Source organism: Bufo bufo, chromosome 5 (genome assembly GCF_905171765.1).
Source record: "Bufo bufo chromosome 5, aBufBuf1.1, whole genome shotgun sequence".
Lineage (NCBI taxonomy): Eukaryota > Metazoa > Chordata > Amphibia > Anura > Bufonidae > Bufo > Bufo bufo.
The window spans coordinates 239236507-239259902 of NC_053393.1; the positions used below are offsets into that span (position 1 = coordinate 239236507).

A 23396-nucleotide genomic window follows, 5' to 3' on the forward strand; every position below is an offset into this window, starting at 1 on the left:
GGGAGTCCATTACTCCGAACCCTTGGGTCCGGGACATCATAAAATTCGGATACCGAATCGAACTTTCTTCATCTCCCCCAGACCGCTTCATTGTTACCAACCCAAGCTCCTCCAACGTACGCAAGAAGATCCTGCAGGGAATTCAGAGCCTTCTGGAGATGGACGTGATAGTACAGGTTCCATCAACACAGCTAGGACAGGGGTTCTATTCGAATCTTTTCCTGGTAGAGAAGAAAGAAGGCTCGTTCCGGACTATTATAAATTTAAAGGCCCTGAACAAATTCATAATATATCGGAAGTTCAGGATGGAATCCCTAAAGTCCCTGATTCCTTTAATAGCGAGAGATGCTCTGATATGTTCAGTAGATCTTCAGGACACCTACTACCACGTCCCAATCCATCCAGACTCTCAAAAGTTTTTAAGATTTGCCATCCAAGATCACAAGGGGGTAACCTGTCACTTCCAGTTTACGGCCCTTCCCTTTGGGATATCATCTGCTCCCAGAGTCTTCTCGAAACTGGTGGTCGAGATGGTGGCCTTCCTGAGGCGCAAGGGACTGGTGATTTATACCATACCTGGACGATTTCCTCCTGATTTGGAGGAGGTCTTGTCCCATAAGGGAAGCCATGAGTCTTCTAGGTCTTCTCTCGTCCTGCATTCCGTCCGTCCCATGGAGCCAATCCCACTTCCGATCTCTCCAGTCATGGATTCTCAGAATTTGGAACAATCAGCTGTCTTCTTTGGATCACAAAGTTCTGATCCCTCCAGCGGTAAGTGCTTACAGACTCAAGCGAAAAAGGATGGGGAGCGAAAGTGGGGGATCATTTCTTTCAGGGTTCTTGGATGCCAACAACCCGCTCTCAATCTTCCAACTTCCGAGAACTGGAAGCGGTTTGGAAAGCTCTGAAAGCAGCAGAATCCCTTCTCGTGGGCCGGCATGTAAAAATTCTTTCCGACAATTCTACGACGGTAGCATACTTCTCTCACCAGGGAGGGACGAGATCGGAGAAGCTGATGTCCGTGGCAAGGAAGATCTTCAATTGGGCGGAGTCCCACGTAAGATCCAGCTCCGCGATTCATTTGAAAGGAGTATTGAACGTGGAAGCAGACTATCTCAGTCGCCAGTTAATAGACCATACCAAATGGTCTCTAAATCAGGACGTGTTTCAGATTCTAGTAGAAAAATGGGGCACTCCACAAGTGGACCTGTTCGCCTCCAAGAGGAACACAAAGGTACCAACATTTTGTTCATTGAACCCACGGGACAATCCTTGGGCACTGGACGCGCTCACGATACAATGGGACTGGGACCTCTGTTATGCGTTTCCACCCTTGCCTCTACTTTCCAGGATAATTCAGAAGCTCAACAGAGAGGATACAACTCTAATACTAATAGCTCCTTATTGGCTGAAAAGGAGCTGGTTCCCTTCCTTAAAAAAACTATCAATAGAGGACCCATGGCCTCTTCCTTCCAGGAGGGACCTGCTTCATCAAGGGCCAATCTTACACCCAAACCCGAGTTTCCTCAAGTTATCAGCTTGGATCCTGAGGTCCAGAGGTTGAAATTACAGGGGCTTTCCGACCAAGTAATATCTACCCTGAAAGCGAGTAGAAAGAAGGTTACCTTCTCGATCTATCTAAAGATTTGGAAGAGGTTCTGTTCCTGGATAGGTAACACTGCCCCAAATTTAGAGCCGCCCAATTTTTCAGAAATCTTGGACTTCCTCCAGCAGGGTCTCGAATTAGGTCTTAGACCTTCCACCTTGAAGGTACAGGTCTCGGCCCTAGCTTTTTTTTATTTTTTTTATCAAGATCTAGCCAGTCACCGCTGCTTCTCGGCTACGCCCCTCTCTGAAATCTCGGATCCCCAACTGGGACCTCAATATGGTGCTCACAGGCCTAACACTTGCCCCTTTTGAGCCCCTGTCAAGTTGTTCCACCAAACATCTATCTCTAAAGACCGTGTTTTTGGTCGCCATCACGTCCGCAAGAAGGCTAGGCGAAATTCAGGCTCTATCAATACAAGAACCCTATCTCCGTATCACCGATGATAGAATTATTCTTAAGTTAGACCCTGGGTTTCTCCCTAAAGTAGTATCCGATTTCCACCGAAAGCAGGAGATAGTTTTACCTTCCTTTTGTGGTAATCCCGCTGATAGAGAATCTAGTTTCCACTCACTAGATGTAAGACGCTCGGTCTTACGTTATCTTGAAGTTTCAAAAGGATTCCGTAAGACCAACAACCTGTTTGTCTTGTTCTCAGGTAAGAATAAGGGTCTAAAAGCTTCTAGGTCTTCGCTAGCACGATGGATTAAGGATTCCATTTCTATCTGTTATGAGATCCAGGCCCTTCCTTGCCCCTCAAATCTAAGAGCTCATTCTACCCGAGCTATGTCCTCCTCCCAGGCCGAGCGGGCCGGAGCTTCTCTTGAGGATATTTGTAAAGCTGCTACATGGTCCAACATTCACACCTTTACAAAGCATTATAGACTAGACCTATCTAGTTCAGACTTGTCTTTTGGACGTAAGGTCCTTCAGGCGGTCGTCGTCCCCTAAGTTGTAATTTTTTATATTTCCTAGTGGCCGTCGTGGTGATGAGGTGGAAAGCCGGAATTAGACTTACCGGTAATTCAGTTTCCACGAGATCACCACGACGGCACATATATTCCCTACCCTTTATTTAGTATTAAGCTGGGAGGTTATGAAGCAATACCCTCTCGATTTATTTAATTTATTTCTCACCACCTATTTTTCTGTCTCTGTAATTTTGGACACACTGGTGCTGGTGGTGGGAGGGGGGGATTTAAACCCTCTCTCTGTTCCTGCCCCTACAGAGGTCAGGTGTCAATCTCCTAGTGGCCGTTGCGGTGATCTTATGGAAACTGAATTACTGATAAGTCTAATTCCGGCTTTTCACATCATGAAGGCCAAACTAGGCCACATCCTTAAGCGGGTTAAAGGGGTTGGCACATCTCACACATTTGTGGTGTATCACTAGGATATGTCAAAAGTGTCAGGTGCACCTCTAGTACCCGCACCTATGTCTACAATGGGTGCCCAGAACGAAGGAGAGCGCACTGCGCATGCACGGCCACCTGTCCATTCAGATGTATGGGAGTTCCAGAAATAGCTGAGCCCATTCTCCCATTGAAGTGGAGGGTGGCCCGTTCTAGAGTTAGGTATGGGTCCCATAATCTGACCTGGGCCTCTGACATTCTTAGCACATCCTAGCTATATGCCACCAATGTGTGATGTGGGCCAACCCTTTAATTCCATCTTGTGGCTACCTGAAGCCACTACTAGGGACATCAAGGTGAAGATGTATTTTTCATTAAGCTGAATGGAGGTCTGTGAATACTTATGAAGTGGACTCTTCCTAGTGATGGATACACAGGTGCCCGAATTTCTGAATTTTGCCAATTAACTCTGCGTGAAGGGCAGCAATTCATCCTGTAATTACTTTTTTTCCTTAAGTGTAGGAAAATGTTAACCTTCTCTTCCTCTATAACAGTGGTGGCGAACCTATGACACGAGTGCCAGAGGCAGCACTCGGAGCCCTCTCTGTGGGTACCCTCACCCTGGAAAAAGTCTATGGTGTACCAATATGCCTTAGACCTTTCCTGCCATTCATCAGTGCAGGACGCACTATGAACAGCACAGGCAGTACATTGAATCTAGGCAGGCTATTATAGCTAAATTATAAAGTACATGGAAGATATACTGTATTGGACTGTAGTATTCAGGTTAAATTGCTGTGTTGGCACTTTGCAATTAAATAAGTGGGTTTTGGGTTGCAGTTTGGGCACTTGGTCTCTAAAAGGTCCGCCATCACTGATCTATAAGTATATACCTAATCATTTTCAGTATCATTTGCTGTTCCTCAGTCACAATTTATAAAGCACTGTTGGTGAAGTATTTTTTCTAATCCTATTTTGTATTGCATTTACTTTTTCCAGGGTGTGATAAAGGGATTCAAAGGGGAACTGCTACATGTTTACAACAAGCACGATGGTGCCTTGAGGAGGACAGAATATTTTAGCCATTTGAAAGAAAACAGTAACATTATACTCTTGGGAGATTCCTTAGGGGATTTAACTATGGCTGATGGAGTGCCTAATGTGGAAAATATACTCAAAATAGGATACCTCAATGATAAGGTAAGGATTAGAAAGGGCAACTTGCACAGTTTGTCATATTATTAAATGCTTAGGCTGTATTATAAGCTTTCAGGCGTATTATTGGGATGAACATTCCTATGAACGCTCTTTCTTAATTGCCTTGTGTAAAGCTGCTGCTGATCACCCAGTGAACACACTCGTTCATCTAATGAAAGCATTGTTGATGTGGACCTCAAAATCATTGATTCTGGGCAGTAGATCGTCCGGGCTGAAAACAGGGACGTGTTGCACAAACCATGAATCGGTTATGGGGACACATGCCTATGCAGAGGGGATGATTGCTGCATTTACATGCAACTTGCACCTCGTCCGATGAGTAGGCAATTATTGGGAACAAATGGTGCATTCACGTATGTAAAGGGGGGATTAGATTTAGTGGTTAACTTAAAGGGGTTATCCAAACCTGGGCCCCTCACAATGACTATACCGTACCTGGCTTCCCGTGCGCGGATGAAAATATCCGATGTTGGGGAATGGGGGGGCAGCAGCCAATGGCGGACGGGGAGGAGCCTCCCTAACATTGCGGGTGACGCTAGGGAGGCTCGTCCCTGTCCGCCATTGACTGCTCCCTCCGACACCGGATGTTTTCATCCGCGCACAGGGAGAAGCAGTTGCGGAGACCAGGAGCGGCGCGGGGAGCCACTTAAGTATATTCATTGAGGGGGGGGGGGGATTTAATAGTCTTGGATAATGGCTTTAAGAGCTGCTGGCAAAGCTTACTACTGCACCATCCAGCTTTGAGTACCCAATAGTTTAGCACTTTGCTGGTCTTAAAATGCGCCGGTCATAAGGACGGCCACAAGGTCTATAGTCGGCGTTATAATGAAAAATCTGCTGCTATAGATAGATGGGTTAACCTTAAAGGGGTTGTGCAGTATCTAAAAAATTTATTGGATAGGTCATCAATATCAGATTGGTGGGGATCCAACTGATATCAGCTGTTTGAATAGGTCATCAATATTAAGCCACTGCACAACCCGCTTAAAAGAGGCCATCGTTATCTGATGGAGGTTGGACCCTACTCATCATGAAGGGGTTGCAGTGATCCAGCAGAGGGGTTGCAGTGATCTTGTGCAGATTGCCCTATCAGTGCAAGTTCATGGTTATGCAAACTGCTGAAGTGTCCTGCAGAAATAAACTGATAGGACAGGTTGCACTAGGTTATCCTATTGTTTACAAGATAAGCAAGTATAATGCCGCATTTAGATGCGCCGAGCAAGCAGGCAATTATCGGGAAGGGACTGTTCCTGCTGGTCAGTGCAAGTGAAGAACTGCATTTCCATGCAGCTATCGCCTCCACTGTGTGGGGACAAGCAGTGGCTACTGTAATTACTCGTCCTCATACAGATTTGTTGTTTCTGGGCAGCAGATCACTATTGCAGCCTAGAAATGATGATTTATTGTGCTGCATCAACTATGGCCCTGATTTTATCATGCCTTTACTCCAAAAAGTTACAAAATGGGGGCTTGCCTGCATTGACTGTACTTACCTGATGAAGGGACCATTATGAATTTTCACTTGTCTTCTCTTGTTCAGTTATAAAGTACGCCAACGCAGGTTCAAGCAAAACTCGCTTCAAATATTCCCCCCATGAGTTCAGCCAGTGAACAGTTTTGCTTTTTCATTGGGTGATCGGCAGCACATTTGCACAGGCAGATTATCCGAAATGAGAGTTTGAAGTGATGTTTGTTCCTGATAATCTAACCGACGGTGACTCAAGACCCTTTTTATAGCTCATCTTATGTGAAGAGGACCTGTCTGCTCCTGACAAAATAATAATAAACCAAATAACAAATGAGTACAATGCAATAATAATTAAATTGTCCCCAAAGGTGTAGCCCTGGGGGAAAAAAAAGTGTTTTGTAGGTTGGTCCAAATTGACAGAACAGTAGGCGGGTTCAGCAATACCATAGTGCAAAATACGATCCCAGCAGATCTGGTGGCCATCAAGAGCTACTATTTTCTGTCCTCCTCCTGCAGTTGTCTCTGATTAGGATCTGGAGCAGGGGGCTTAGGAGGTGAGATGAGGGTCACAGCAGTGGAATTCAGGAGGGTATGTGTTGTTGAGTGCCGGGTACATGAGTACCTGATTCACAGAGTTAATTACTGTTAAGAGCTCATTATGTACCTGGCCAGCGGCAGAGAGGAGGGCTTGGGCGGCGCTCTGGGCATCAGCCAAATGGGAAATTTCTGTGTGGGTTCTATGGCCAGTCCACCCCTGGCACATGTCCCTACTCAGTCTGACACTACCCAGTCTGTGCTGACTGTGTAGAGACACCCCTGTTTACAGGAATGGCAATGCCAAGTTGCCAGGCTTTAAAATTCTGCTGCTGCTGTTTGAAATTTTCTGCAGGTTTCACACATTGCTATGCAGAGATTTGAGATCCTCTGCGATCCAAATGAAAGAAAGCATTTCATGTCATCTCCACAGTGGAAACTGATATACCGTATGTGTATAGGTGACATTACAGTAAATGTCACTCATATATGTTCTCCCTTCTACAGGTAGAAGAGCTGCTAGAAAAATACATGGACTCTTACGATGTAGTTTTAGTCAAAGATGAAACTCTGGATGTGGCTAACTCCATTCTACAAAAGATTCTTTAATCTGCACCGTTGGAAGCATGGAGGACTCGCACCAACTTCTTTTCTTTTTTTTTAATTCTCATTTTGATTACATTTTGATTTTCATTTATTTAAGTATATTTAATAGAACCATTTTGGTCTTTTAAAGCACCTTACCTTTTAGCACTGTGCTGCTTTATTATACCTGAGTTAGGTTTTTTTCCCCCCATTTTTGCAATATGGCAATCACTTTCGGCCTCCACGAGAAATCTGTTTGAAATAAAGCTGACCAGCATCACAGGACATCGTTCTGCCGATGAAGAATGTAAAGAGTTGAAGTGTATCTTTATTTTCATATGCACTATTAGGTGTTGTGTTTCGTATAAGCATATATGTTTTTGAAGGCCAAAAATGTGCACGTTTGAAACTGTTTGTACAATCTTTTTATGTATTAAAATATCCACTTTATTCATTGAACATAGGTACTGAACTTTAGTTTTATTATAATGTGAGGCTGATCCTTTCACCAAATAGTCTTCTATAGCCTTTGCTTCATGGTTTATGTCTATAAGGGTGCTGCCACATGCAGACGTCTTTAGCCCTTTTTTTTTGGGCTTTTAAAAATCATCAGACAATTCTGGCATTATAGCAGTGTTTTTAGGCACACAATTTATTTTTATTTTTTTAACTATGTGAAAACATAAAAAAAAACTCACCCACAGCCTAAAGCTAGCCATAGACAAGATAGCTGTTGGCCGAATGCTCGTTTGGCTAACAGTTGTCTCTCCCGATTTTGCCCCTAACCCCATACACAGGCATGCTCTTCTAAGCATGTATCAGAGCTATAAAGCCACTGCCAAAATCCTATCTAGCGACAGCTTATCTTCCCGAAAACAAATGTATTCTCTTGAGGGAGAGACAAGAGGTACCCATACACATTAGATGGTCAGTGGAAATCGTTGAGTTTGCTGATATAGGTCTAAAGTGTACGGCTAGTTTCAGACAGACGCAATACAGGCACTTTAGCCTGCTGTCTGTTACAGCTACAATATTCAGACCCGTAAAAGTTCTACGGAACCAGGTTGTATGGAGATTTAAGGTTTTCTGTTGGCTTTGAGGGGGTTCATGTATTGTGGCCATAAAACAGAAGCTAATTGTGACTATCTGAAACCTGCAGCTCTGTTTTCTTTACGTTTATAACTCCATTAAATAAAGTTTTTTCCTTTCTTCCATAGTGCTGTTCAACCTAACTTAGGCTACTTTCACACCTGCGTTTAGGTCGGATTCGTCTGGTATGTGCCCAGACGGATCAGCACCTATAATGCAAACGCTTAGATCCGTTCAGAACGGATCCGTTTGCATTACCATGAACAAAAAAAATTTTTTTTATTTTTTTTTGTTCATGATAATGCAAACGGATCCGTTTTGACTTTACATTGAAAGTCAATGGGAGACGGATCCGTTTGAAAATTGAGCCACTGTGTCAACTTCAAACGGATCCGTCCCCATTGACTTACATTGTAAATCTGGACGGATCCGTTTGCCTCCGCACGGCCAGGCGGACACCTGAACGCTGCAAGCTGCGTTCAGGTGTCCGCCTGCTGAGCGGAGCGGAGGACAAACGGAGCCAGACTGATGCATTCTGAGCGGATCCGCATCCATTCAGAATGCATTAGGGCTGGACGGATTCGTTCGGGGCCGCTTGTGAGCCCCTTCAAACGGAACTCACAAGCGGAGCCCCGAACGCTAGTGTGAAAGTAGCCTTAGATTACTATGGGATTCTATGTTGGCCTAAGTTAAGGCGTACCTGAGTTTTTATCAAAAACTGCAAACTAGCCTCATCTTACTGCTGCCAGATACGTTTCATGTCCTATTCCCCCATTTCTGCTGCACTGTTATTATGTTGTCTCTATAATAGGGACCGTGTCCCTTAGACATCAGTCTGCCAGTACTGAGAAGACTTCAGTTTCCACCCTTCCCTAAAAGGACTGCATAGCAAAGGAAAGCCTGATTCTGGATGCCTCGCTTTACATCATGTCTGGACACATGACGCAGAACTATGCAGCAGGAAGAGCTCAGTTTACTTACATGAGCTGTTGCAGTACTGCATATCTGGCCGATAGGAGACAGATGTACCGCCATCTCTCTGCTTTTGTGTTACTAGGGATGGAAAAAGCATGACAGCGGGGGGTGGACAGCAGATTTAGTGGAAGGGAGACACCTAGTGGCAGAAAGTGTAGAGATACTTTTCAAGTGGATATGGGTACTTTCACACTTGCGTTAGTGTGATCCGGCAAGCAGTTCTGTCGTTGGTACTGCCTGCCGGATCCGCCGATCTGGATGCGACTGAAAGCATTTGTGAGACGGATCCGGATCCGTCTCACAAATGCATTGCAAGAACGGATCCGTCTCTCTGCTTGTCATGTGGATAGACGGATCCGTCTTGTATTTTTTTTCTCACAGTTTTCCCGGTCTGCGCATGGACGGATCAGTCCTTCAGGTGTTTCTTAATGCCGGATCCGGCACTAATACATGTCAATGTAAATCATAGGTGTCAAACTCTGGCCCGCGGGCCAAATTTGGCCCGCAGTGTAATTATATTTGGCCCGCGAGGCTATACCAAATGACTACTAGAGCTAGCCCGCCGGTATTATACAGCGCATTCATTTATCGCTAATACTACAAATCCCATAATGCCTTGCTGATGTTTTGGCGCGTCAATAAGGACAGGTCCCAGAAACGCCCTCTCCTGTGTGACAGAAGTCATTGCGATCTCAAGCTACAACTGTCACTGTGGAACCCCTTCCCAAAAATGGCAAAAAGAAAGGCAGACAACAGGAACTTTCTGGACAGGTGGGAGACAGAATATCTGTTTACATATGTAAAAGACAGACCTGTTTGTCTGATTTGTGGAGTCAACGTGGCTATAACTAAGGAGTACAACATTCGACGACACTATGAAACAAAACACCATGACAAGGACCTGGACATGACTCAAAAGAGCCAGAAAGTGGAGGAGATGAAAAGAAGTTTGGTTTCACAACAGAATATGTTCAAAAAAGCCACATCACAAAGTGAGCCTTTTCAAACGTGAGCCTGAGCAGAAACACAGTAGCTGATCGCACATGTGATCTTGCCACCAATCTGTATGACCAGCTTTTGGAAAAGGGAAAAGATTTCGTTGCATTCTCCCTTGCTGTGGATGAGAGCAGCGACGCATCTGATACTGCTCAGCAGTTAGTCTTCATCCGTGGAGTGGACTCAAATATGTGTGTTACGGAGGAGCTATTGGGATTCAAATCAATGCATGGCACAACCACAGGAAAGGAAATCTTTGAGGAGGTTTCCAAATGCGTAACTGAAATAAAGCTGTCGTGGGATTAACGACAGATGGTGCGCCAGCGATGTGCGGTAAAACAAGTGGACTGGTGGGCAGGGTCCGGGAGAAGATGCAGGAAGAGAACTGTGCAGGTGAACTAACTGTTTATCACTGCATCATACATCAGGAATCACTGTGTGGCAAAGCCCTAAAGATGGAACATGTTATGACCACAGTAACACAAGTAGTTAACTTTATAAGAGCCAAAGGTCTGAATCACCGCCAGTTTAAGTCTTTTCTGGAGGAGTGTGGTTCGGCGTATTCAGACGTGCCGTATCACACAGAGGTGAGATGGTTAAGCCGAGGAAAAGTACTGAATAGATGTTTTGAGCTGCATGAGGAAATATGTCAGTTTCTGGAAAGCAAAGGGAAGGACACAGCAGAGCTTCGGGAGAAAAAGTTTCTGTGTGAGCTGGCCTTTCTGTGTGACATCTCGAGCCATCTCGATGCGCTGAACCTGCAGCTTCAGGGGCGCGGGCGCATCATCACAGACATGTACGCTGCAGTGAGGGCTTTTAAAACTAAACTGTGCCTGTGGGAGAATCAGATGCTGCAAGGAAACCTTGGCCATTTTCCCTGCTGCCAAACCATGAAAACGCAGTTCTTTACCAACTTGTTCCCATACGCACAGTTTGCTGAAAAACTCAGTGTACTCGGCGCTGAGTTTAGCCGGCGATTTGCCGACTTTGATGTCCAGAAATGTAGGTTTGAACTGCTCAGTAATCCCTTCGCAGTTAATGTGGAAAACGCACCAACCAACCTCCAAATGGAGCTAATTGAACTCCAGTGTAATGACACGCTGAAGTCAAAGTATGATGCTGTGGGCGCCGCACAGTTTCCACAGTTCATCCCTGACACAATGCCTCAGCTCCGCACCCAAGCTGCTCAGATGCTCTCCATGTTCGGCAGCACTTATCTATGTGAGCAACTTTTCTCCTCAATGAAGATGACCAAAACATCTCACAGGAGAGGTCTGACTGATTAACACCTTCGCTCGATACTGAGGATTTCCTCAGCTCAAAGCCTGAGCCCAGACATTGATGAACTATCATCCAAGAAGAGATGCCAGGTATCTGGCTTGGGCACATCAGATTAGATCAGTGTGCAGCAAACTGAGCAATAATTAATGTTTTCTTTATGCACTTTTTCTTGCTACTCCAAGACATGGGCTTGAATGGTTGATTGATTTTATTATTGTTATTTTATTTTAAAATTTTTTATTATTATTTAAATCTTATTTAAAAAATGAATATGCTTGTTCCATATTCAATGTTAAAGCAAATCTTGTTTGGGTCCATGTTAAAAGGTTCATTTGTTCAATGCTGGCCCGCGACTTTGTTCTAAGTTTTACATTTTGGCCCACTGTGTATTTGAGTTTGACACCCCTGATGTAAATTAATGCCGGATCCGGCATTCCGGCAACTGATCAGGCATTTTGGGCAGGGATAATACCCCAGCATGCTGCGGTATTTCCTCTGTCCAAAGCGCCTGACAGTGACTGAACTGAAGACATCCTGATGCATCCTGAATGGATTTCTCTCCATTCAGAATGCATTAGGATAAAACTGATCAGTTCTTTTCCGGTATTGAGCCCCTATAATGGAACTCAGTGCCGGAAAAGAAAAACGCAAGTGTGAAAGTATCCTAACTCAGAAATTTGTAAAGTAAGAATTGCAAAGTTGCTAGATATAACATGTACAGTAAGTTGTGTGAAACGTTAGTGTCCATTTAAGGCCTCTTTCACACACTCTGTATTTGATCAGTATTTGTAAGCCAAAAGCAGGAGTTGGCCGAAAAACGAAGAGATGAAAATAATTCCATTACATTTTATCTTTGTTTTGGACCCACTTCTAAATTTTGGCTTACAAATACTGATCACATACTGATGCAAAATACTGACTGTGTGAAAGAGGCCTAAGTTATATAGCACAGTGGAGCTTGTGGTCGTTGGCAATGGGATCAGCCTAAGGGCTCAAACTGGTGCCTCAGCCCTGTACATGTGCAGCGTCACAACCTCAATGCACTGCTGTACAGGTTCTGCAGAGATTTTCTCTAGAAGCAATGCTTCTAAATATTATGGGTAATACGGCCATGTCTCACACAAGCATGTTTGGTCCAGTGCGACGGCCACGTTTGCTGGACCGAACACTGCTCCTCTGACCTGCGCTTAGGCAGGAGCTCACCGCATCCTAAATCATCATGATGCTGTGAGTTTGGGTCAGAGGAGCAGTAATGAACCTACATGTGTGAAACTGGCCAAAGGGTACATCCACAGCAAAACGTAACTCAGCTGGATTTGTCCCAGATGTTACTGAGCGTATCGGAAAGGGTGAAATCTGCAGCATAAATTGTAATGGTCAAGTTATGCTGCAGGCGATTTTTAGCAGAATGTGGATGAATTTGCTAAAATGTTATCCATTTCCCTTGTCCTATAACACGCAGAAGCTATGTGGTTATACCCCAAATGTAATACTAATCATATAGATGAACAGCGAGATGATTTTAAACACATTATTTACCCCACTTCTTCCAATCTGTTAGGATCTGTTCCTAAACAAGGGAAGCGGTCAGTGTGAATGAGGCTTTACTTGGTTCATTGTTTTATGCAACACGTATAAAAGACATTCCCACACAGAAGAGTCCACCCGTTATTTCTTTATAAGGGTTTTTAATGGTAGATGTCAGCAGCCAACCAGTAACGTCTAATGGACTTGTCATTTGGGACAGTGAAGCACAACTACCTGGAGATGTGAACATTTATTTAGGTACTTGGGATTAGATTAAATGAAATGATTAACTTTGATCAACTTTAAAAATCTTAGAGATTTGCATGAATTTGCTGTGTGATTCTTCAGCTCCGTCCAGACGTTTCCTACAGCCTCCATTTCTCAAAAAATTTGCTAATAATTTAATTTGCTTACACTAGGTTTAAATCTGAATTGTGAAATTCAGAGGAACAGCCTGCTGGAATTCACCGTATCCGGTATAACCAGATCCACATTGACTATGATGGGATCTGGCCGCTTTCTGGCAGAAATGCCAGCTTTCGACCAGACAAAAAGTCCTGTATGCTTGACTTTTTGTCCAGCCAAAACCTGGTATTTCTGCAGGAAAGCAGATACCCATTGGATCACATTATAGTCAGTGGGGATCCAGCGGTTCGCGGCATTATCCAGCTGTGGCAGATACGGTGAGCTCTGGAAGACTGTTCCTCTGCCTGAACAGCCTAATGGATTTCCTAATGCAGATGTGAACGTAGCCTTAATTGGTAGTTCATAGCTTTATTTCCCACTGTGTCCTCAAATCCTTTAGTGTTTGGTCTCTAGGGTGCAAAATACATAAAGGGGGTAATTTATTAAACAGAAATACGCCTAAATTAGGAATATTTCTGGCGCAGATTGCAGCGCTAAGGTTCTTTGAACCGCAATCTGCGACTTTTGCGTTTCGGATGTGGACCCATTCCCTGCAGACAGCAATCCGTGTGCTGTCCGCATCTGTTGCTCTGTTCCGTGGCCCTCCCCAAAAAAATAGAAGATGTCCTATTCTTGTCCGCAAATTGCGGCATCCGTGTTTTGAGGATCCGCAATTTGCAGACCACAAAACACAGCATGGTCGTATGCATGAGCCCTTAGGTGTAGAAAAAGGTCTTAAATATAACATTTAGTTATGTAGAGGCCGCTGCCTCTTCATAACTCCGGCGGATCCGCCCTCAGGTATAGGGCTTATTAAGACTGGAGTCTAAAATGCTGGTCTTAATAAATGTGCCCCAATATGCTTAAAAGTACGGCCATACCCATGAAACTGCTCATCAAACAGCTTATAAAAAGAACATAACGCATCATAGTTACATTGCAAACAAATGTCAAGTTTACTTCCTCATTCATTTTCCAGCACTCCATCACTTAGCAGCACTTATACTTTAAAAGGGTTTGCATGGAATTAGAAGAACATGGTTGTCTGGCATTGTAGCTCACTTTCTAGAAGAAAGCAGTTGTGTTTTTCTAATCTCATACAAAACTGAATAAATTCCCATGCCGGTACACGAAATGATGAGATCCCAGCAGAAATGAGCTCAAAGCCTTAGGCCTAGTTCACACGAACTGTGTGTGATCCGTGGCCGTATTGCGGCCTGCAAATTGTGGGCCGCAATACACGGCCACAGTTCCGTGTGCATTCCGCATTACGGATGCGGACCCATTCACTTCAATGGGTCCGCAAATCCGGAATGGCGGAACGGCCGCACGGAACGGGACCCCTCGGAAGCACTACGGAGTGCTTCCGTGGGGTTGCGTCCCGGACTTCCGTTCCGCAAAAAGATAGAAAATGTCCTATCTTTTTGTGGATCGTGGACCCATTAAAGTGAATGGGTCCGCGATCCGACGCGGCTGACCTACGGACGGCGATTGTGCATTGCGGGCCGCAGCACGGGTCACACACGTTCGTGTGAACTCGGCCTTAAGCATAAATACCAAAAGAGGACATGGTTATATTAAAACATAACTTTTACTGCTTATTTCTGAAAATAAATAGAGGTATAATAGTGACTGGTGAGAAGAAAATGAAAAAGTGAAACAATGAAACAAATATTAATAGTATCACTATCACAGAGCTATAAATGCCTAATGGCTCCAAAAAGGTTTTATCTTGCCAGACCAGACGTTTGGAAGATGATATATTTCAACTTAGGCCAATTGTATTTTTATGTCCTTGTTCAGATTGCGTCATCAAGGAAGCGGAGTAGGACTCCTTTATTCTACAAGAAATAGTGGGACATGGACTAACTTACCTTTAGTTGACAACCCTGCAAATAAAAGGGATTGGGGCTATAAGTCCCTTCCTGACAAATACGGAGCACCCACCCCATTAGGGGCGACCCTGTCAGGAACCTGTCCCTAGATGGGCCGTATCCCTAGAGCTGTCCATCACTACTGTCCCAACATGGCATGTTTCGTCAGGAAGAGTGAATAGCAAAACTTATGGCATAATAAGGACAGAGATAATGAAAACGATAAAATAAAATCTCTTTGAGTCACGTCTATACAGCCCCCTATTTTTTTTTTATCACAATGGGGGTCTAGGATCTGACCACTCAAATATATGGCGGGGTTACTGGTTCCTATAGACCCCGGTCTACTTTTCAATAAAGAAGCACTGAAAGGACAATGGTCCGTCTTATGGCCGCTGGGGAAGTATCCCCTATCTCACCCTAGTTTAAAGAGGTAGCGCTGTACTCTGCGCCAGACCTCTCTTTAAAATGCTGCCGGCAAACTCCCCTCACTACTCCCCGCCTCCCCGTTCCATGCCAATGGAACGCACACCGCACGCGCGCGCGCCTCCTGGGACATGTGGAGGAGCGGAGTCACATGATCGCCAGGGCGGCCAGACAAATTGTGAGGTGACTCCTGCAGCGTCCACTGCTGCTATGCAAACAGGTAAACTGGTATGCAAGGTGCCGCTTCACATTCAATGCTGATTCTGATAATGAACAGCTTATTTTACATATTATTGGGTGTCTTTACACCAAACCGGATTTAGGCAATTCTCAATACCGGACGCATAAAGAACCAAAGAATGAGATATAAAATACTCAAAGAAAATATGAAAGAAATATATACACCAATTGTATCGGTATTAGATGAATGGGGAGGGAAAAAGTGGGAGGAGCAATAAAAGATTTAAGGGAAGAATTATATTATTATATCAAAAGAGGTAAATATAAATGGATGATGCATCAATCAAACAATCAAATCCCTAAACCAAATAACTCCTCGTGGGGACAACATCGTACTATGGTGTCTTAAATAAAGCAACTATAATTGTGTTACTCCTTGAGGCCATTCGGATGAACAGTCTTCAAATAAAAGATCCATTTGGACTCACACTGCAGTACTTTTTTGTCCCAATTACCCCTTCTACCCGTTTGCTTAACTAGCTCAATGCCCATAAAGCTGAGGTAGTCAACTCTTCCTTCATGGAAATTGCTTACATGGCGGGCAATAGGTGTGTCTCTCTGATTCGTCACATCCCCAATGTGCTCTCCAACCCTGCGTCTAAACTCCTTTGTGGTTTTACCGATTTATTCTTTTCCGCAGGTACAGGTCATTTTATAGATTACTCCTTTGGATCTACAATTGATAATATCTCTGATCTCATGTTCTTTATTCGTAATGTTACTCCTAAAAGTTTTACCACTCCGGATGCATTTACAGGCGACGCAGCCGCTACACCTAAAACAGTCGGAGATGGGTTTGTGGAACCAAGTTCTTGTGGCTACAGGAGCTATATAGTGACTCTGTACCAATCTGTCTCTCAAACTCCTTACTCTTCTGTGATACTAGGGCGGTCCCCAATTACTTTACAAATGTCTGGATCCATCAGTAAGGGTACTTTCACACTAGCGTTTTTCTTTTCCAGCATAGAGTTCCGTCCTAGGGGCTCAATACCGGAAAATAACTGATTAGTTTTATCCTATTGAATTCTGAATGGAGATAAATCCGTTCAGGATGTCTTCAGTTCAGTCTTCTTGACTGTTCAGTACGGAGATAATACCGCAGCATGCTACGGTTTTATCTCTGGCCAAAAATCCGGAACACCTGCCTGATCCGGCATTTTTTTCCATAGGAATGTATTAGTGTGGGATCCGGCATTCAAAATACAGCAATGCTGGATCCGTCCTTCCAGGCGCAGACCGAAATAAATGTGAAGAAAATAAATGCCGGATCCGTTTTTCCGGATGACACCGGATCCGGCATTTCAATGCATTTATTAGACGGATCAGGATCCTGATCAGTCTTACAAATGCCATCAGTTGGCATACGTTTTGACGGATCCGGCAGGGAGTTTCGGCAACGGAACTGCCTGCCGGATTCCTCTGCTGCAAGTGTGAAAGTACCCTAAGATATTCCAATGTTTAGAGATAATTTCTCTAACATTGGAAGCTGTCATCATAGGTACTAATGAGGCGGATCTCTCTCTTACCACTACTTGCATCATTGTTTTTTTTATTATTATTATTGCTTTTGGGTGTCAACAGGGATGTGTGTTCTCTCTGAAGCGCAGACTAGAATACGGTTTTTAGAACACCTACAGGATAGCTTCGAGCCAAAAAGCTTTTTTTTTTTTAATCGTCTGCTTGCTTTAAGAAGTCACTCTGTTGTGAACAATTTCTTCTAACCCGCAGGTACTGACCACGAGGAATACCCTTTTTAAGGAGATAAGGTGGCTGCTTTACTTTTAATTTCTAACGATAATTTGTTTTCCCTTAGTCCTAACAGCAGCACAGATGGGAATTTTAATGAGCCCAAGCACCAATAATAAAGATTTACACCCCTACAAAAAGAGGGGACACCCCCCAGCCCACTGTGTCTATAGCAAGAATAACTTACTAGGGTGGGATATTTGTGTGCTGCTGTTAGGACTAAGGGAAAACAAATTATCGTTAGAAATTAACGATTCCCTTACGTCCTACCAGCAGCACAGATGGGGAGATAGCAAGAAGAAACCCCTAGGGAGGGCCTTCATGCCTGGCAGAGCTAAGAATAGCCTGCCCAAAGGCCGAAAAACTCCTACCCTGGCGTCTAGTCTGTAGTGGGAGATGAAAGTGGATTCAGAGCTCCAGGAGGCAGCTTTACAAATCATGTCCAGAGGAAGGAGACTTCTTTCTGCAAAGGAAGTAGAGATGGCCCTTGTGGAATGGGCCTTCACGAACTCTGGAGGATCCAAAGACTGGGAATTGAAAGATTCTCTGATGGCCTCCTTAATCCAGCGACTAATCGAAGTCTTGGACGCCTTGCGGCCTTTAGACTTACCGGCAAACAGGATAAAGAGGTTCTCATCTATCCTGAACTCCCTGGATCTATCCACATAGATCTGGAGACATCTCGAGATATCCAAAGGATGTTTGACAGGATCCCTGGAGGAGGTAGAAGGAGAGAATAAGACTGGCAAAGAAATCACCTGGTTAATGTTCTGGAATGATGGAACCTTAGGCCTGAAATATGGAAGAAACCTCAGGAGAACCCGGTCTTGAAGAAAGATGGTATAGGGTTCTAAGGCCGAGAAAGCTTGAAGCTCCGAGACTCTCTTGGCCGAGGTTACTGCCAGGAAGAAGACCAACTTCAGCGTCACAAATTTCAAGTCTACCTCCTCCAAAGGCTCAAAGGGGGGAGATGCTAGCCCCCTGAGCACGACTGATAAGTCCCATTGAGGAATGTGCCTCAGTACTGTAGGCTTCAATCTTTCGGCTCCTTTATGGAAGCGTTTGATGAGTGGGTCCCGAGAATAGGGTCTGTTAATTCAGGCCGAGATGGCAGAAATTTGGACCTTCAAAGTAGATGGAGCAAGGCTTCTGTCAAGGCCGTCCTGCAGGAATTGAAGTATCGCAGAGATGGGCGGATCTGCAAACGCCACCTGGTTTGAAGCACACCACAACGAGAAGATTCTCATAATCCTGGAGTAGGCTTTCTTGGTAGATTCTGCTCTTGAATGCGACAATGTTCTCAGGACCGACTCTGAAAGCCCTTCTATTCTGGCAAGGGACTGATCAACCTCCAGGCTGTCAGGCTAAACCTGTGCAGATCTGGGCAGAGGTGAGTGTCCCATGACACTAGGGTCCTCCAATAATGTCCCCGATTCATCTGAATGAGCTGGGTAAACCAGGATCTCTTGGGCCAAAACGGTATGATGGCTATTACCGAGGCCTGATCCTGACGGATTTTCATCAATACCCTTGGTATCATGGAAACCGGAGGGAAGATGTAAGCCAGCCTGAACCTCCACGGTATCGACAGAGCATCTATTGCCTGGAGGTTGTCCTTCCTGTAAAGGGAGCAGAACCTCCCCACCTTGGCGTTGAACATCGTTGCCATGAGATCTACCTCTGGCAAACCCCACCTGAGGACTATATGCCTGAATATCTCCGGATGCAGGGACCATTCCATCGTCGGCAGACCGCGACTCAGGCGATCCCCGATTATAGTGCAGGAACCTCGGATGTGGGTGGCAGACAGGTGGGAAAGGTTCGATTCTGCCCACCGAAGAATTACCCCGATCTCCGAAAGGAGGGGTAGAGATCTTGTGCCTCCCTGCTTGTTGATGTACAGGACCGCAGTCATGTCTCGAATCTCGCGGAGATTGGAAGAAAGTAGCCGCTCCTGAGGAGACCAAGTCCCCTGGACTGGGGAATCGTCTAGGTGAGCGCCCCAGCCTACTTGGGACGCACCCGTTTTCAATATGACCCTGGATGGCTGGGTTATAGACTTCCCCCCCCGGGAGATGGAGCTACCATCTCAGGGAGGTTCGAGTCTGACAAGACAGGGAACACAGGGAATTTAGCCCGGCGGGGCTGCCATCCCATTTGGCAAGGACCTCCGATTGTAGAGGGCGGAGGTGCCACAAAGCCCAAGGGACTGCAGCCGCTGACATGAGCCCCAACATCTTCATGACAATCCGAATGGGAACTCGACGAGGAACAGATAGGAATCTTGCCAGGTCCAGAATCCGAGCTCTTCTTTCTGGAGTCAACTGGAGGGACATCCCAACGGAGTCGACTATGAAGCCTAGATAGGTTACCGAAGTCGACGGGCTCACGTTCGACTTCTGCCAGTTGATGATCCACCCTAGGCGGAGCAGAAAGGAGATAGCTATATGAAGATGGTGGGTAAGGACTGGAACCGAAGAGGCTTTTAGGACCCAATCGTCCAGGTAAGGAATTATGGTCAGCCCTTGAAGCCTCAAAGCTGCCTCCCCCGAAACCACCACCTTGGTTAAGGTGATAGGAGCAGAGGAAATCCTGAAGGGTAAGGCGACGAACTGAAGGTGCCTGAGGACCCCCGAGACCTGGAACGCGATCCTGGGATACCTCCGGGAAGCAGGATGGATGGGGATGTGAAGATACGTATCCTTGAGGTCCAGGGTAGCCATCACGTCTCCCGGGTTGAGAACGTGGATCACTGACCTCATAGTTTCCATATGAAACTTTGCCTTCCTTATAAATCGATTGAAAAATCTCAAATCGATATTCATCCGGAGATCTCCAGTTTTTTGGGGAACTAGAAAAAACGGAGAATAGATCCCTAAGCCCCGCTCTCCTGCCGAAACCTCCTCCAGAGCGCCCTTGAGGATGTAGTCCTGGATGTAGGCCTCCAGAATCGCCTGTTTGGCGGGCAGTAAGCGCTGATTGATGATAAATCTGTCTGGGGGAGGAGATTTGAGATTTATTAGGTAGCCCTCGGATATGACTTTTAGGACCCAAGGGTCTGGAATTTCCTGGGCCCAGACTCCCTTGAAATGGGCGAGACGCCCCCCCCCCCCCATCGGGCACAAGGTATTTGAAAATCTTCCGGAAGGATGGCAGGAGTAGCGGGTGTTAACCAAGAGCCTCCGGGAGGCCCATAGTCAGGAGGGCTTAGCCTCTCTAGCTCCTCTGCGAGGGCGCTTCGAATTTCTTTGCTGCGCCCCCCAGTCTCTACGCGCTCTAGCTTGTTGGCCAGATCTACTGCCACGATCTTGTCTGCCCCGTCCCCGAAAGGGCTGCTGCGGAAGACTTTTCCCCTTCTTATCAGAGAGGCCCTCCATGATTCTGTCTAACTCTGAGCCCGAACAAGCGGTCTGGCTCAAAGGGGAGACTGCAAAGGTTGTACTTTGATGCGTTATCCGCGACCCATGGTTTAAGCCATAAGAGCCTGCGGGCTGCAAAGACCAGGGGCATGGACTTGGCTGCCAACTTCAGCTGTAATTGTGCAGTGTCGCACAGAAAGTCCGTCGCTAGGTTGACGGTCTTAAATGCAGCCAGGATGTCGTCCCGAGAAACCCTCTGATCAACGTCCGTCTGAATTTGGTTTAGGCGGGAACGGAGGAAGGACGAAACTTCCGTGGCCGCGATAGCGGTAGACGCGGAGGCTGCAGCTGCCGAGTAACCTCTTCTTAATGTGCACTCTGCCCTCCTATCAAGGGGGTCTTGCAGACTAGACCCATCGTCCGCTGGGACCAGAGTGCGTCTGGACAATTTGGCAATAGCCATGTCCACCTTGGGAATGGAACCCCACGATTCCATCAAGGAGCTTGCCATGGGAAACATCTCTTGCATGGTGGGTTCCGTGGCCGATTGGGATCTACGGCAACCCTCGCATCTTGAGTAGTGAAAATTGTCGTCCAGAGGCGCGCTGCAGTCAAAGCAGGCCAGGTGTTTCCTCTTTGAGACCGATTTACGGGTCTCCGGGTCCTTAGGTGAAGCCATTGGCGAAGTAGCGCGGCTGAAAAAAAAACTTAATGGAACCAGACAGTCAAAGTACAGAGTACTACTGGGCTCTGGGAGCTAGCTTACAACAAGCATGTGCTGCCAGAGGAAGACTGAGAGCAAAGTGGCTCTTTAAATGGGCGGAGCTCCGCCACCAGGAGGATCTTGAGCTTAGATCCTGAATTTCACCAATACATGAATCTTATTGAATCCATATATATACATTAATCCCCTTCCCCCCCAAAGCAGCCAGAAATAGCCCAAGCAAACAGGCAGACGGGAAGCAAGCTTCCCAGACGAAAAGCCGAGAACCGGAAGTGACGCCGGAAGGGGCCGTCACTTCCGGAGATGGCGGTGCCCACCGGAGACACGGCGGAGCGCTGCACTGGCCAACAGGAACCTGCAGCCTGTAGCAAGGGGGGGAGGTGAGAAAAAAAACCTAAAAATTTTAGGCAACCATAGGCGGAAACATGGCCGATGCCATAAGAAAAAGATAACAAAAAACTTCCCCCAAAGAGAAAGGATGAGGGGGAACCGCCAGTCCACCTGTCCGGAGGATAGAAAAAAAACACAGTGGGCTGGGGGGTGTCCCCTACTTTTGTGTCCCCTACTTTTAAAATTCCGCCAGTCCTACCAGTCCACCGGGGGGGGATGGTAGTTAACCCCATCTGTGCTGCTGGTAGGACGTAAGGGAATTAGTAGATGTCGGCTTCCTAAATATCACACATATGTCAAGAAATGGTTATCTGGTGTCATGGCATTCAGATGTAAATCTGAGCCCTATCTTATTGACATTGAGGTTACTTGCCCATGTTGTAAATGCCTCCGTGGTACCGTTCCATATAACAAAAATGTAAGCTATGAAACATGCCCACATGTTAATGCAATGTGTGTCCACTGATGCTTCATCCCCGAAGATGCAAGTATTTTCCCACCAGCCCATCACAGTGCCCCTGAGCTGGTTATAACATTTGTTATTAAAGAGGAAGAAGTTTCTGGTAAGAGAGAATTCAAGCAGTTGGAGGACAAAGTGATTATGTTGTGAGCACTGACGTCCACAAGTGGACAAAAAGTATTCAACTGCCCGCAAACCTAGTTCGTGAGGGATAGACAAGTATAGTGACTCCACATCTATACTCCCTAAGATCGAGTCAGCATACAGATGGATGCCTTCCCGCTGCTTTAAAAGATCACCCATATCACGAACATAGTAAGGAAGGGCCGCTACGAAAGATGCCAACATTTATATCCCCACATTTTGGCTCAAACTGCCTACTCCAAAGACTATGGGTCTCCCCTTATGCATCTTTGGTAGGCAGTAAAATGTGTCTATCTATGGATGAGAAGGCAGAAGGAAATCATATTCATCTTGATTAATGAGTTTATTTGTTTTTGCATTGTCCAAAATGGTCTTAAAGAGGACCTTTCACTTGTAAAAACAATGTGAACTAAGTATGCTGACATATAGAGCGGCGCCCGGGGATCTCACTGCACTTACTATTATCCCCAGGCGCCGCTCCGTTCTCCCGTTATGCCCTCCGGTACCTTTGCTCTTTAAGTTATAGTAGGCGGTGTCTTCCCTTGTCCTGTGGGCGTCTCCTTCTCCTAGGCTGCAGCGCTGGCCAATCGCAGCGCACAGCTCACAACCTGGGAGGTTTTTTGGGGAACGGAACAGCTGGCCCCTGATAGAATAGTACTATCCTTGTCCGTTATGCGGACAATAATACGACATGTTCTATCTTTAAATGGAAACGGAATGCATACGGAGTACATTCAGTTTTTCTTTTGCTGACCCATTGAAATAAATGGTTCCGTATACAAAAAACGGAACATAAACAGAAAAAAAAAGTTAGTGTGCAAGAGGCCTTATCAAGAGAACATTGGCCCCTAGTTCCCTGTATGAATGGAGCGGAGATCGAACGCGCACTTTTCCGCTCCACTCTCTGTAGGACTTCTGGGGATAGCCAAGCACAGTGCCAAAATGAATGGAACAGCACCATGCTGGCTTGACTTCCCCTCCATTAATTCGATGGACC

The 23396-nt window shown here is 45.7% G+C and overlaps 2 protein-coding genes and 1 long non-coding RNA gene across 4 annotated transcripts in view; 2 read left to right on the forward strand and 1 right to left on the reverse strand.

Moving 5' to 3' along the window:
• Positions 1 to 7453, forward strand: part of NT5C3A (5'-nucleotidase, cytosolic IIIA) — a 79722-nt gene extending 72269 nt beyond the window's left edge. For both annotated transcript variants that reach the window (XM_040431941.1, XM_040431942.1), the window contains 2 exons: positions 3958 to 4158; positions 6686 to 7453. In XM_040431941.1, coding sequence (XP_040287875.1) covers positions 3958 to 4158; positions 6686 to 6787 — 303 coding nt within the window. In that variant the 3' untranslated portion in view covers positions 6788 to 7453. The remainder of the gene's footprint in view (positions 1 to 3957; positions 4159 to 6685) is intronic.
• Positions 7454 to 9557: 2104 nt separating this feature from the next.
• On the forward strand, positions 9558 to 11109 carry LOC121002482 (general transcription factor II-I repeat domain-containing protein 2A-like). Its single transcript, XM_040433934.1, is given in 3 exon segments — positions 9558 to 9822; positions 9825 to 10115; positions 10118 to 11109. Coding segments are annotated over 3 exon segments (1548 nt in total).
• Positions 11110 to 17128: 6019 nt separating this feature from the next.
• On the reverse strand, positions 17129 to 22296 carry LOC121001052. The gene is made up of 3 exons (XR_005778959.1): positions 22047 to 22296; positions 19012 to 19016; positions 17129 to 17354 (listed from the first exon to the last, which is right to left on the reverse strand). It is a non-coding gene; the product is annotated as an uncharacterized LOC121001052 (long non-coding RNA).
• Between the last annotated feature and the right edge of the window lie 1100 nt (positions 22297 to 23396).